Source organism: Eubalaena glacialis, chromosome 2 (assembly GCF_028564815.1).
Source record: "Eubalaena glacialis isolate mEubGla1 chromosome 2, mEubGla1.1.hap2.+ XY, whole genome shotgun sequence".
Taxonomy (NCBI): domain Eukaryota; kingdom Metazoa; phylum Chordata; class Mammalia; order Artiodactyla; family Balaenidae; genus Eubalaena; species Eubalaena glacialis.
This window is the reverse complement of record NC_083717.1, coordinates 64,096,152-64,111,289: the sequence shown is the minus strand read 5'-3', so window position 1 is coordinate 64,111,289 and position 15,138 is coordinate 64,096,152. Positions and strand designations below refer to the sequence as shown.

Here is a 15,138-nt window from a genome sequence, read left to right as displayed (position 1 = left end):
TTTGTCTTTTGAAAATACAGTCCTCTAGACTCTCTTAATATTATTTAAAGTACCTGCTTTTAATATCTCATTATAGAAGATAGTATCCTTCTTTTAACCAGCCGTCAAACTGATAGTATTTCAAATCATGTAACTAGTATAAGATTAGACCAAAATGTTACTATTATTCTTATTATTCAAATGTTACTATTTTTCTGAGTAAATATATTGGTTTCCATAACATTTTATTTTCTAGGTTAGCCATGTTCCATGCAGCTCCATGAAGTGCTGTATTTGTGTCACATTTGAAAAATAACAGCTTTGGGAGCTCCCTGGTGGTCCAGTGGTTAGGACTTGGTGCTTTCACTGCCGTGGGCCGGGTTCAGTCCCTGGTTGGGGAACTAAGATTCCACAAGCCGCGTGGCATGGCCAAAAAATAAAAATAAAAAATAAAGTAAAATAACAGCTTTATTAAGATGAATTCACATACCATACAACTTGCCTATTTAAAGTGGTCTTAAGTATAGTCACAGAGTTGTGCAGCCATTACCACAATTAATTTTGGAACATTTTAGTAACCCCCCAAAGACCTGTTCCTTTTATAGTCACTTCTCATTCCTTCCCAAGCTTCCCAGCCCTGAGCAACCACAAATCTACTTTCTTTCTCTATGAATTTGCATATTATAGACATTTCATATAAGTGGAATCAAACAGTATGTGCTCTTTTGTGATTGGCTTATTTCACTTAGCATGTTTTCAAGGTTCGTCCACATTATAGTATGTACCAATACTTTGCTCCCTTTTATGGCTGAATTATATTCTGTTATTATTGATATTTCACATTTTGCTTATTTGTAAGTTGATGGACATTCGAGTTGTTTCCACTTTTGGGTTATTGTTGATAATGCTGCTGTGAACATTTGTGTACAAGTTTTTATGTGGGATGTATGTTTTCATTTCTGTTGGGTATATACCTAGGAGTGGAGTTGCTGGATCATATGGTAATAACTCTGTTTAATTTTTTGAGAAACTGCCAGAGTGTTTTCCAAAGTTCCTGTAGCATTTTACATTCCCACCAGCAGTGTATGAGAGTTCTGATTTCTCTACATGCTTGTCAACGCTTTTATTATGTCTTTTTGATGATAGCTGTCCTAGTGGGTGTGAAGTGATGTCTCACTGTGGCTTTGATTTACATTTCCCTGATGACTAAGGATACTGAGCATCTTTTCATATGCTTATTGGTACAAACTTGTTGTGTGCCTTTCCTAAAAATTATAAATATCTACTGCAGATGCATTTCTCATTAATTAGGTGTTTTGTGTTCAATGAATTTGCGTGTATAGATCTCACCACCTAGAAGTTCATTTTAGGAGTCCATCTAGTCATGTCAAATTGGACATTTTAGCCACTGCGAGAAATGTGACCTAATAGAGCCTTATTGAGTCACTATGTATAGTGATTCTCCTGATAATGTCTTTTCAAAGTCCATGTATTATTTTTGTTGCAGTATTTCACTGGCCTTGAATGTGGACATAAGTTTTGTATGCAGTGCTGGAGCGAATATTTAACTACCAAAATAATGGAAGAAGGCATGGGACAGGTAAAAATGCTAATTTGTTTCTGAGTTTTTCTTGAATTTCTTATAGTGTTTAGACCCTTACACAGATATAAACAGGTGAAGCATTCTGGGTTGTGAATTGCATGTGGACTTTTTTTTCTAGATTAAAACAAGTAAAAGATAATTGAGACTTTTTTCTGTTTACAATGAGGCATTCCAGTTAAAGATCCAGTCCAGGTAATATTTTCTCAGCAGGCATTAACATTTGTATTTATCAGGCTAAACTGGTTGAGAATTTTTGTCATATCTCTTGCTTTTGCCAGTCAAGTTTTATATTGAAAAACCAGTTGTTTGGGTTAGCAGTTTTACTTACTTTATGGTGATACACATACACACACACGTTTCCTTTAATAGAAAGGGAATGATTAAGGTCCTATAAATGTTAAGGTATCCTCAGAACCTAGCAAAGTTCCTGGCAATGGTAAACATTCAGTAAATATTTGTTGAATGAAGACATAGTTTAAATTTTGATCTTTTTCAGACTATTTCGTGTCCTGCTCATGGTTGTGATATCTTAGTGGATGACAACACAGTTATGTAAGTACTTTTGATAGATTCTGCATGTTGAATATTGATTTAGTTGGTTAAACCAAGTTAATTTTCGCTCAACACCATAGAGGAGGTGAAATTTTTAGAGTCTGAAGAGACTTGCTAATCTATATTCCTTTGTAGTACACAAGCCTGTTTGTAACCTGGTTAAATGCCCAGTCAGTATTCTGGTAAAGTTGGCAATACATGATAGCTAGATTTCAGTAAACCTTGTAGTTGGAGAATAGGATATGTCAGTGTGTCAGTTGATGTCCTCTGGGAAGCAGATGCCAAGACAAAGTTAAAAGGGAAGGCGATTTATTGTGGGAGAGCATCTATGTAGGATAAAGAGGAGGAGGAGCACTAGACAGACCATGATACAGTTCTGACACTTGTTAAAGGAGAGAAAGAAGGAAGGAGAATTCAATAGGAAGAGACTCAGACTATGTTGCAGCTGTGAGAGTCTCTGTCAGCCCCGTGCAGACAACTCCAGTGCATAGGTTTCCCACAGAGGAATTCCTCAGTAAGCAGAAATGGCCAGGCCCTGGTACCATTGTCATGCTCAGTCTCTCACTGGGAGCTAACCAGGGGGAATGTGGCCTCAGCTGGAACACTGCTACGGATCCCAAAGACACTGCAGCTGGAGGCTGTTGGCTATCTACTGGCCTCGCGGAAGGTTCCTTTTTGAAGGAGAGAAAGAAACTTGAAGAAACAAGCATAGTTAGCTCCTGTACATGGGGTAAAATCCCAGGTTGTTTAATTCCTGAGTCAGTGCTGTTTTCATGACCTCAGGCTACCTAATTGATTTCAGTCTAGGAAGATAAACATATCAAGGGCCTGAATGATCCACAGACAAATTGTATAATTAGTCCTGGATAATTGCCTATATAAAGGTATGTCTGTGTTTAAGCACTGGGATTTGAAGGTAATAAAAGTAAAAGCAGCCATGTGCTTTAGTGAGCAAATTCCTTAATCTAATGAAGCCATAAATTGACTTAACCAGTACAGTTTATAAAGCCACTGATTCCACTTTGTTAATCCCAACCTACTTTGGTTTACTAAAATATATTTACTGTTGTTGTCAGCTTGTGTTAATACTGTTTCTATCTTTCAGTAAATCTTATTTCCATTATTGTTTTAAGCTAACAAACATAAACCATGTATCATCTTAAAGTACTGCCATCCTTCCAGCCTTCTTTATCTTGTCCCCTGATACTTTAATTCTTTGTATTCTTTCATCAGTACATTTCATCAGCATAGGTCACTGTATCTTTTCATTCATTCCGCAAACATTTACTGGGAACCTACTCATTAGCACATATACACAGGAGAACAACAAAAAAATTACGATACATTTCCTTTCTCCAAGAGAGTCATAATAATAAATAAATAAAATGCATAGTATAAGTTTTATGTATAAATGTATATATAAAGTACATTTACAAAGAAGCAAATTATTCTACCTGAAGAATTTAGGGAAGCTTTCCTTAGGGAGTAATATCAAAGAGTAAAATTTTGGGTTGAGGGAGTGGAGGGTAGTATTAAAGAAGGGATGCCAATATTTTTTAAATAGTCCATGAACTTCTCTGTTATGTATTCTGTAGTAGCTAGAGCACAGAGTAGCAGATTACTAGAGATGAGGATGGAAAGAGTTTGACAGTTTATGATGAGTTTCATCATAGAAGGTTATTAGGACTGATAATAAGAAAGAATTTGGTAATATCTAATATGAGTGAGCATATAGTACAATGGGGAGTATACTGTTAGAACCTTTTTGTAACGCAGTTTGGTGATTTCTACAAATGTATATGCTCTTTGGCTTTTTGTTTAATAGGTTCATCACTTTGAATATGTCATTGTACTGTCTTCTTGCCTCCATTGTTTCTGATAAGTCAGCTATTAATAATATTTTTGTCCCCTGTTTGCTGCTTTCAAGATTTGCTGTGTCTTTGGCTTAAAACAGTTTTGACTATGATATATCTAGATGTGGTTCTCCTTGTGTTTTTCCTCTTTGGGGTTTCTTGAGCTCTTTGGATGTGCATGCTGGTGCACATCCACATTTTACCTTAAATCGTTGTATGCTGTATCTTCCATATTCTTTCTTTCAAATAAATAATTTCTTTCTTTTAGAATTTAAAAAGTTAAATAAGTGAGAGAATGTGTAGTTTTTCACGTTTAATCTTAAGATCCGGACTTCTCTGGTGGTGCAGTGGTTAAGAATCTGCCTGCCAATGCAGGGGACACGGATTCGAGCCCTTGTCTGGGAAGATCCCACATGCTGCAGAGCAGCTAAGCCCTTGCGCCACAGCTACTGAGCCTGCGCTCTAGAGCCTGTGAGCCACAACTATGGAGCCTGCGTGCCACAGCTACTGAAGCCATCGTGCCTAGAACCCGTGCTCCACAACAAGAGAATCCACTGCAATGAGAAGCCCGCACACTGCAACGAAGAGTAGCCCCCGCTCGCTGCAGCTAGAGAAAGCCTGCGTGCAGCAACGCAGACCCAACATAACCAAAAATAAATAACAAATAAATAAATTTATTTAAAAAAAAAAATCTTAAGATCCATAACTGAAATACGCTTTTTTTTTCTTAGTATGAAAGAAACTGAATCCTTCCCAGTGATGGATTATCAGTTTTTTAAAAATTTCCAACTTGATAGATTTAAAAAATGGTTTCTTGTTTTAATTCGAATTAAACTCATTTGGAACTTGAAACTGAAACCTGATTCTTCCTGAAGACATATTACCCTTTAGCCCTCTCAATTTGAAGCTAGCGTTTTTTCCCCTGTGTATTTTATGGTCAAGAGGTAAAGTCATTGTTCCCCTTGGTCCCAAATGCTGTTTTCAGACCATTTCACTTCTTCGGTTTAAAATCCATAAATCCTTTGAGTCTTGTCCAGCTGTATCATGGTCCTTTGTGCTTTTCTCTGCTTGACATCTTGGTCTGTCCCATTTAATTATTTGTAGTGCTGTCACCTCACGCACAATCTTTTCTTTCTCCCAAGGCTTGCTGTCATCCAATGTGATTTCAGTGCCCATACGTGTAGTTCATTCTACACCCTAGCCCTGTAGTTCTACAAGTGTAGTCCCCCGACCAGCAGCATCAATATCACCTAGGAGCTTGTTAAGAGAATGCATATTCTCAGGCCCAGCTCCAGACTTACTGAATCAGAAACTCTGGGGACAGGGCCCAGCAATATGAACGACAAGCTGTCTTAGTATGGTTCTGATGCATACTTATGTTTGAAAACTCCTGCCATAGCCTTCCATTTCTGTGATCTACTCATTTCCAGGAAAATCCCCTTCACCTCAGCCATGTACTCCTAAGGCCACCACCCTAGGCCTACTCTAGTTCTACTCTTACTGACTTTACAAAATCATCTTTATTTACCTCTTCCTAAAAGAGTGCTCCTCGGGGTTCTGTCCATCCCACTATCCTCACTCTATGCACTTTATACACTCTACCTAGGCTTACATTGGAAGTTCCCAATTTTTTTTTTTTTAATTTAATTTTTTTTTTTTGGCTGCATTGGGTCTTCTTTGCTGTGTGCGGGCTTTCTCTAGTTGCGGTGAGCAGGGGCTACTTTTTGTTGCTGTGCGCGGGCTTCTCATTGCAGTGGCTTCTCTTGTGTGCAGAGCACAGGCTCTGGGCGCAGGCTTCAGTAGTTGTGGCACGCAGACTCAGTAGTTGTGGCTCGTGGGCTCTAGAGCACAGGCTCAGTAGTTGTGGCACATGGGCTCAGTTGCTCCGCGGCATGTGGGATCTTCCCAGACCAGGGCTCGAACCTGTGTCCCCTGCGTTGGCAGGCAGATTCTTAACCACTGTGCCACCAGGGAAGCCCCGGAAGTTCCCAAATTCATATCTCCAGATTAACACTCTTTTTGAGCTTGGGACCCATATATCCTAGTGCCTGTCAGGCATCTTCATTGTACATTCCTCTGGCTTTATCTTGTCCAGCCCTCCTACTACCTTTACCACTACCAGACTTATTCTTCTTGCTTCTCAGTATCAAATAATGGCATCACTTGGTGTTAAAGATTTGCTTGAATGAGAAACCTTGGTGATATCCCTGATTGACTTTTCTCCTGCATTTCTCAGAGTCATCCTTGCACGAAATTCTGTAAATTCCACATCCTAATTACCCTTAAATCCATCCATTTCTCTCTGTTTCTACTGCCATTAACCTGATTCACGCCATCATCTTGTCTTAGCTGGGAATCTGCAACTGGCTCCTAAGTGATTCCCTTATACCCAGTGTTACCACCTTCCAGTTCTTCTTCACAAATGGCTTTCGTTGTCCTATATTGCTTACCTATGCAACTTTATCTTTTGCCTCACCTTTTCTCATATTATTCTCGCCACGTAGAGCTTGGTTTCTTGAAAGTACTGTGCATTTTATTTGCATTTGGTTTGGTAGGATTTTTTTAACTTTTTTTTCCTACTGTCTCCTGACTTTGTTTCTTACAAGCAGTACTCGCTTTCTGTTTTACTCTTCAGTTCTCTTAACCTACTCATCATCTTAGTCATTCTTAACACCTCAGTTTAATTCATTTTCATTTTGGTTTGGATAGACATCCTATGTGTTCCTTAGCTCCTCCATATTTCCCTTACCCTGCACTTTTGTAATTGCCTATATCCTTGTCTGTATTCTTTCTTAGGCTGTAAGTTGACTCCAGGTACCCTATTTATGTTGACTGAATTCTTTTCATATTTCCATTCAGGATGTGTGACTCTAACCTTGGTAAAATACTACACAGAAATTATTCACTGATCTTTCAGTGCTTCTTAGATTCACTTCTTAAGATTAGTGATTCATTGGATTCACCTTTTTACTCCTTCACAATGGGTGTGTAATAGGCACGTATCCTTGAATAAGTAACTGGAAATTTATTATTCTCCCTGCTTTCATAAGCGTATGTTATCATTGCTAACTCCAGTGATTGATTTGTGCTATGATACCATTAGGGCTATTTGGCTAAGTGGGGCTCCCCTTCTTTGATGCTTTCATGAGATTAATGAAAACTATTTATCTAAATTATTTATCACTTGAGACTGAATAAATGTTTATCTCTTTCTGTTCATACCAGTAGTTGGTTAGTGGTTTGTGTTTTTTTGTTTTTGTTTTTTTTGGCTGCGCCGTGCGGCTTGTGGGATCTTAGTTCCCTGACCAGGGATTGGACCCGTGCCACGGTAGGGACAGCCTATAATCCTAACCACTAGGCCACCAGGAAACTCACAGTAGGTTAGTTTTTCTATGTAGTTGTTTGGGGCCTAAATTTCTTTTTCTATGTATAGCTTCTCTAGTAATCTTAGGGATGATAAAGGTAAACTTGTATCTGTTTAATCTTTAAAGACCTGCAAGTAATGTATTTAGTCACACCTTGACTAATCATTGTTATCATGAACACATATCTGGAATTGTGATGTTCTGATTCAACGTCCTGCAAGGTGTGTCTAAAAAATGGAATGGTTTATTTTCATGTATGGGGGTTTCTAGAAACAGATAAGCAGAGATGATGACAGCAACTCATTGCCACTCACTTCTAGCAAAATTATGCCAGATGATTTTTTTTTAAAGCTTTAACTGATACATAAGATTTTTAAAAAATGAACTAAAAATAGAGTTACCATATGATTCAACAATCCCACTCCTGGGCATATGTCCAGACAGAACTGTAATTCAAAAAGATACATGAACCCCTGTGTTCATAGCAGCACTATTTACAATAGCCAAGACATGGAAACAACCTCAATGTCTGTCAACAGATGAATGGATAAAGAAGATGTGGTACATATATACAGTGGAATACTACTCAGCCATAAAACAGAATGAAATAATGCCATTTCAAGCAACATGGATGGACCTAGAGATTACCATACTAAGTGAAGTAAGTCAGAGAAAGACAAATACCATATGATATCACTTATATGTGGAATCTAAAATATGACACAAATAAATTTATCTACCAAAGAGAAACAGACTCACAGACTTAGAGAACAGACTTGTGGTTGCCAAGGGGAGGGGGCATGGGGGAGGGATGGATTGGGAGTTTGGGGTTAGCAGATGCAAACTATTATGTATAGAATGGATAAACAACAAGGTCCTACTATATAACACAGGGAACTATATTCAATATCCTGTGATAAACCGTAATGGAAAGAATATAAAAAAGAATGTATATATAACTGAATCACTTTGCTAAGTCAAGTATACTTCAATTATAAAAAAAGATTTTTTTAAAATGGATCTTAGGATCTTGATATAGATAATCCATACCTCTATTGACTAATTCCCCACTTGTCTGAAAAGGGCAGAAATGTTCTTTTAAAAATAGGTTGTCTTAAATTAGATAATATAACTTAAAAGCTATTTTTTGATAGTTATTTCCTGTTCCATCAACTTTAAGCAGTAAATCTTAACTACTTACTATGTAAGGTGAGGAAATTGCTGCCTCTGTGCTGTCATTCACCTTTAGTCTCTTCTACCCCCTAATTTCTGTTAGATACATAATTACTTTATATTGTCAACTTTATAGTTAAATCTATTCTGGAACAGTTTCTTTTATGTTTTGTCAGTAGGTTTAGTCACAAAATGGTAAGCCAGTGCTTTTATAATATTATAATTGTAGATATTACATAAAGCCAAGTAATTGAATGGATCCAGAGCAAAGTAAATGTAGTCCTGTAAGTCTGTGCTGCTCCAAGAAGAATGAATATTCCAAACATCCAAGTCAGACGATTATTTTTTACATTCTATCACGTAGGCTTGTGAAGCTGCGTAGACCCTCAGATGGTTTGTACCATCTGAGGCAAGAGACAAACTAAACTTTGATATGTGTATTAATCACATTATAGTAGAGCGTCTCATCTTTTACAGTGGAAATACATCATTTTTATTTAATTATAATCAGTTCAATTTGCTGTGCATTGGTTTTTGTTTTTACTTTTTGAATTAAGTTCTAAAATAAATTCAGTAAAGTGTGTAAAGTACATTTACTTTAGAAGTATGTTTTACTAACCACACAGATCAAGGTACAGAATTTTTCCAGTACCCAGAATATTCATCCTTGTGACCCTTCCCAGACGGTATACATCTCACCCCCACTACCTATTCTGACTTCTGTCACCACCAGTTAATTTTACCTGTTTTTGAACCTCATTTAAATGGAATTATGTAGCATGTTCTTTTTCTGAGTGTGTATCGGCTTCAGTTAATGTAATGTGTTTCTTTGAGGTATGTGCATGTTGTTAAGTATATGTGTATGTTTTTAGGTTTGTTTTGTTTTTTCTATGTAGTATTTCATTCTCCTGATAATAGATACTTGGAGTTTTTTTGGTTTGTTTGTTTGGTTTTGACTACTGTGAAAAAACTACAAAGAATATTCCTAAAAGTGTCTGGGTAGATATGCACTGATTTCTTTTGGGTATATACTGAAGAGTGAGATTTTTAGCCTTACAATAGATACTGCCAGAGTATCTGTCTACTTTTCCAAAGTAGTTGTACCTCCACTTCTCCTAGTTATGTGTGACTGCTCTAGTCCTTGTTCACACTTGTATCACTAATCTTTTCTAATTTTAGCCATTTTGGTGGGTATGTAGGGATATCTCATGGTGGTTTTAATTTGCATTTCCTTGGTGGGTAATGATGTCAGACACCTTTCCTTGGATATCACTTTTTACGAAGCGCCCATTCAAGTCACTTTCTCATTCTTAAAATTATGTTGTTTTGTCTATTTGTTAATTACTTTCTAAGAATCCTTAAAATATTCTGATATGAGTCTTTTGTTAGATATATGTATTACAACTATTTTCCCCAGCGTGTGGCTTACCTTTTTTTCTCTCTAAATGATTTCTGGTGAACAAAAGTTTTTATTTTAATGGCATCTGATTCCTCATTTTCCCTCATTTATGATTATTGCTACTTATGAAATCTTTGCTTACCCCAAGATTGTATTTATTTTTACGGCAGTCTACAGAGAGTTTATGGAGAATGCTTTGAAAACATGTGACTTTAAAGTTGTACGTCTCATAGTGGAGTAAATTAATGCCCCCCCCCATCATTTCTCTACGATGAAACAGAAAAGCACTACTTCAGTATTCTAAGTAGGAAATTTGTCACAAATGTATAGAATACTGTCCGTTTTAACATATATGCTTAAGGGATCAGAACTCAAGTTCACACTGAAAATAATTTCCTCGTCTTATTGAAATGCAAAATGAAATAATTTGTCAAGCTTTGGTAATTATTAAGGTAAAGTGTATATAGATAGGGATTAAATTACTGATAATTATTAAACTTTTAAAAATGTTTTTGAACTATAAATGTAAAGTTACAGATTGAAGGGAAGCAGAGAAGGGTGTTGGAGGGCTGCGTGAAGCTGATTATGTCAGGCCTAATAGGCCATTAAGGTTTTTGGCTTTTATTCTAAGATAGAGCCATGAGAGGATTTTGAGCAGAGGAATGACTTGGTCATAGAGGATTGCTCTGACTGCTCGTATTAAAAAGAGACTAAGTGGGAGCAAGGAGATTGCGAGACTATTAAAACAGTCCAGAAGAGAAATGATGTTGGTTTGATCCAAGACTGTAGCCGAGGAGGTAGTGAGAAATGGTTGGATTTTGGATGTGTTTTCAAGGTAGAGTTAGACTCAGACTCTGATAAAAGAAGGAGATGAGCCAGAGATGATTGTAAGATCATTTTGACCTTTGATTGTGATTACATGAATTCAGATGATAGAATGTTACATTTCTTTTTAATGACCAGAAATTTGAGCAGAGATTTTTTATAAAGTTGTTAATCATCACATTGTCATAATCCTACAACCCAAAAAGCCCACCAGTAGGGGAAGATGGAACGTAATACAGCTTTTAAAAAGATTTATGAATTATTTTAATACATTGGAAAATACCTATAATGTTAGTTTTAAAAAACTAAGATATAAAATAATACATAGTAAATTTTCTGTTTAAAATTATATATCATACATTTATAGAAAAAAAGAGGAAAGGGTCTAGATTCATAAAAATCCTGAGTGGTTATTCCTCCTGAGCAATAGGGTTAAAGGTGATTTTTATTTCATTCTTTATACTTACCTATAATTGGTTTGTCAGGGGGAGGAAAAAACCCTTTTTAAAGAAAAATATTTCATCATTAGTCCTAAATTGAAGCATAATATTGTTGACTTATTCAGGGTGCTATATAAGTATAAGGCATATAAGTATTATATGTTTAGTGTAAGTATACTAAAGTACTTGGCATACTAAAAAAAAATCCTGTGTTTAAAGTTAACTGGTTTCAGAGCACAGCTCTCCAGTTATCTCATTTGTAAAAGCGTAGAATTATCCCAAAACTCAAGGGCGTTTAAATGCTTTTGACCCTGTGCTCAGAATGTATATATAGATGGCATTCAGTAAAAGTCATTTTTTTTTACCTTGATAAAGAGCTGCCTTCTGCGGTGAGAATTGGCATAATAGCTATTTTCAACATAAGTGATGGCAGCAGGACCTTGTGAAGAGAATTAGCTTATTAATGGCCAGGTTGACACTTGCCTTCTTGAGAATGCTTATTCTCAAAGATGGGAGATCACTTTCTTTTTCTTCCCTATCACCAACTTAAGGCTTAGTCATCTTGGCCTAATAGCTATGGCTGACCTTTATTCTCACCAGTTATGCTTAGGCTAGAATCATCTGTAAGAAATCATTAGGGTTTGTCACATCAGAGAAGCATTATGGGTAATAGAAGGAGTAAGATGTATTTGGAAATCAGGGATTCTGACTTTGAGTCTGTTTCTTTTTTTTTTTTTTAAACATCTTTATTGAAGTATAATTGCTTTACAGTGGTGTGTTAGTTTCTGCTTTATAACAAAGTGAATCAGTTATACATATACACATGTTCCCATATCTCCTCCCTCTTGCATCTCCCTCCCTCCCACCCTCCCTATCTCACCCCTCTAGGTGGTCACAAAGCACCGAGCTGATCTCCCTGTGCTATGCGGCTGCTTCCCACTAGCTATCTATTTTACATTTGGTAGTGTATATATGTCCATGACACTCTCTCACCCTGTCACATCTCACCCCTCCCCCTCCCCATATCCTCAAGTCCATTCTCTAGTAGGTCTGTGTCTTTATTCCCGTCTTGCCACTAGGTTCTTCATGACCTTTTTTTTTTCCCCTTAGATTCCATATATATGTGTTAGCATACTGTATTTGTTTTTCTTTTTCTGACTTACCTCACTCTGTATGACAGACTCTAACTCCATCCACCTCATTACAAATACCTCCATTTCATTTCTTTTTATGGCTGAGTAATATTCCATCGTATATATGTGCCGCATCTTCTTTATCCATTCATCTGTCGATGGACACATAGGTTGCTTCCATGTCCTGGCGATTGTAAATAGAGCTGCAGTGAACATTGTGGTACATGACGCTTTTTGAATTATGGTTTTCTCAGGGTATATGCCCAGTAGTGGGATTGCTGGGTCGTATGGTAGTTCTATTTTTAGTTTTTTAAGGAAACTCCATACTGTTCTCCATAGTGGCTGCATCAATTTGCATTCCCACCAACAGTGCAAGAGGGTTCCCTTTTCTCCACACCCTCTCCAGCATTTATTGTTTGTAGATTTTTTGATGCTGGCCATTCTGACTGGTGTGAGGTGATACCTCATTGTAGTTTTGATTTGCATTTCTCTAATGATTAGTGATGTTGAGCATCCTTTCATGTGTTCATTGGCAATCTGTATATCTTCTTTGGAGAAATGTCTATTTAGGTCTTCTGCCCATTTTTGGATTGGGTTGTTTGGTTTTTTGATATTGAGCTGCATGAGCTGCTTGTATATTTTGGAGATTAACCCTTTGTTAGTTGCTTCATTTGCAAATATTTTCTCCCACTCTGAGGGTTATCTTTTCATCTTGTTTATGGTTTCCTTTGCTGTGCAAAAGCTTTTAAGTTTCATTAGGTCCCATTTGTTTATTTCTGTTTTTATTTCCATTTCTCTAGGAGGTGGGTCAAAAAGGATCTTGCTGTGATTTATGTCATAGAGTGTTCTGCCTATGTTTTCCTCTAAGAGTTTTATAGTGTCTGGCCTTACACTTAGGTCTTTAATCTATTTTGAGTTTATTTTTGTGTATGGTGTTAGGGAGTGTTCTAATTTCATTCTTTTACATGTAGCTGTCCGGTTTTCCCAGCACCACTTACTGAAGAGGCTGTCTTTTCTCCATTGTATATTCTTGCCTCCTGTATCAAAAATAAGGTGACCATATGTGCGTGGGTTTATCTCTGGGCTTACTGTTCTGTTCCATTGATCTATATTTCTGTTTTTGTGCCAGTACCATACTGTCTTGATTACTGTAGCTTTGTAGTATAGCTTGAGGTCTGGGAGCCTGATTCCTCCAGCTCCATTTTTCTTTCTCAAGATTGCTTTGACTATTTGGGGTCTTTTGTGTTTCCATACAAATTGTGAAATTTTTTTGTTCTAGTTCTGTGAAAAATGCCATTGTTAGTTTGATAGGGATTGCATTGAATCTGTAGATTGCTTTGGGTAGTATAGTCATTTTCACAGTGTTGATTGTTCCAATCCAAGAGCATGGTATATCTCTCCATCTGTTTGTATCATCTTTAATTTCTTTCATCAGTGTCTTACAGTTTTCTGCGTACAGGTCTTTTGTCTCCTTACGTAGGTTTATTCTTTACGTAGGTATTTTATTCTTTTTGTTGTAATGGTAAATGGGAGTGTTTCCTTAATTTATCTTTCAGATTTTTCATCAGGAAAAATGATGTATAGGAATGCAAGAGATTTCTGTGCATTAATTTTGTATCCTGCTACTTTGCCAAATTCATTGATGAGCTCTAGTAGTTTTCTGGTAGCGTCTTTAGGATTCTCTATGTATAGTATCATGTCATCTGCAAACAGTGACAGCCTTTACTTCTTCTTTTCCGATTTGGATTCCTTTTATTTCTTTTTCTTCTCTGATTGCTGTGGCTAAAACTTCCAAAACTGTGTTGAATAATAGTGGTGAGAGTGGGCAACCTTGTCTTGTTCCTGATCTTAGAGGAAATGCTTTCAATTTTTCACCATTGAGAATGATGTTGGCTGTGGGTTTGTCATATATGGCCTTTATTATGTTGAGGTAAGTTCCCTCTGTGCCTACTTTCTGGAGAGTTTTTTTTTATCATAAATGGGTGTTGCATTTTGTCAAAAGCTTTTTCTGCATCTATTGAGATGATTATATGGTTTTTCTCCTTCAGTTTGTTAATATGGTTTATCACATTGACTGATATGCATATATTGAAGAATCCTTGCATTCCTGGGATAAACCCCACTTGATTATGGTGTTTGATCCTTTTAATGTGCTGTTGGATTCTGTTTGCTAGTATTTTGTTGAGAATTTTTGCATGTATGTTCATCGGTGATATTGGTCTGTAGTTTTCTTTCTTTGTGACATCTTTGGTTTTGGTATCGGGGTGATGGTGGCCTCGTAGAATGAGTTTGGGAGTGTTCCTCCGTCTGCTATATTTTGGAAGAGTTTGAGAAGGATAGGTGTTAGCTCTTTTCTAAATGTTTGATATAATTCGCCTGTGAAGCTGTCTGTTCCTGGGCTTTTGTTTGTTGGAAGATTTTTAATCACAGTCTCAATTTCAGTGCTTGTGATTGGTCTGTTTATATTTTCTATTCCTTCCTCCTTCAGTCTTGGAAGGTTGTGGTTTTCTAAGAATTAGTCCATTTCTTCCAGGTTGTTGGAATATAGTTGCTTGTAGTAATCTCTCATGATCCTTCATATTTCTGCAGTGTCAGTTGTTACTTCTCCTTTTTCATTTCTAATTCTGTTGATTTGAGTCTTCTCCCTTTTTTTTCTTGATGAGTCTGGCTAATGGTTTATCAATTTTATCTTCCCAAAGAACCAGCTTTATTTTTATTAATCTTTGCTATTGTTTCCTTAATTGCTTTTTCATTTATTTCTGATCTGATCTTTATGATTTCTTTCCTTCTGCTAACTTTGGAGTGTTTTTTTGTTC

The 15,138-nt window shown here is 36.7% G+C and overlaps 1 protein-coding gene across 2 annotated transcripts in view; it reads left to right on the top strand.

The window, feature by feature from the left end:
- The window catches only part of ARIH1 (ariadne RBR E3 ubiquitin protein ligase 1), a 114,390-nt gene that overhangs the window by 73,510 nt on the left and 25,742 nt on the right, over positions 1–15,138 (top strand). For both annotated transcript variants that reach the window (XM_061180102.1, XM_061180101.1), the window contains exons 4-5: positions 1,487–1,579; positions 2,079–2,134. In XM_061180102.1, the coding sequence (XP_061036085.1) occupies positions 1,487–1,579; positions 2,079–2,134 (149 nt within the window). The remainder of the gene's footprint in view (positions 1–1,486; positions 1,580–2,078; positions 2,135–15,138) is intronic.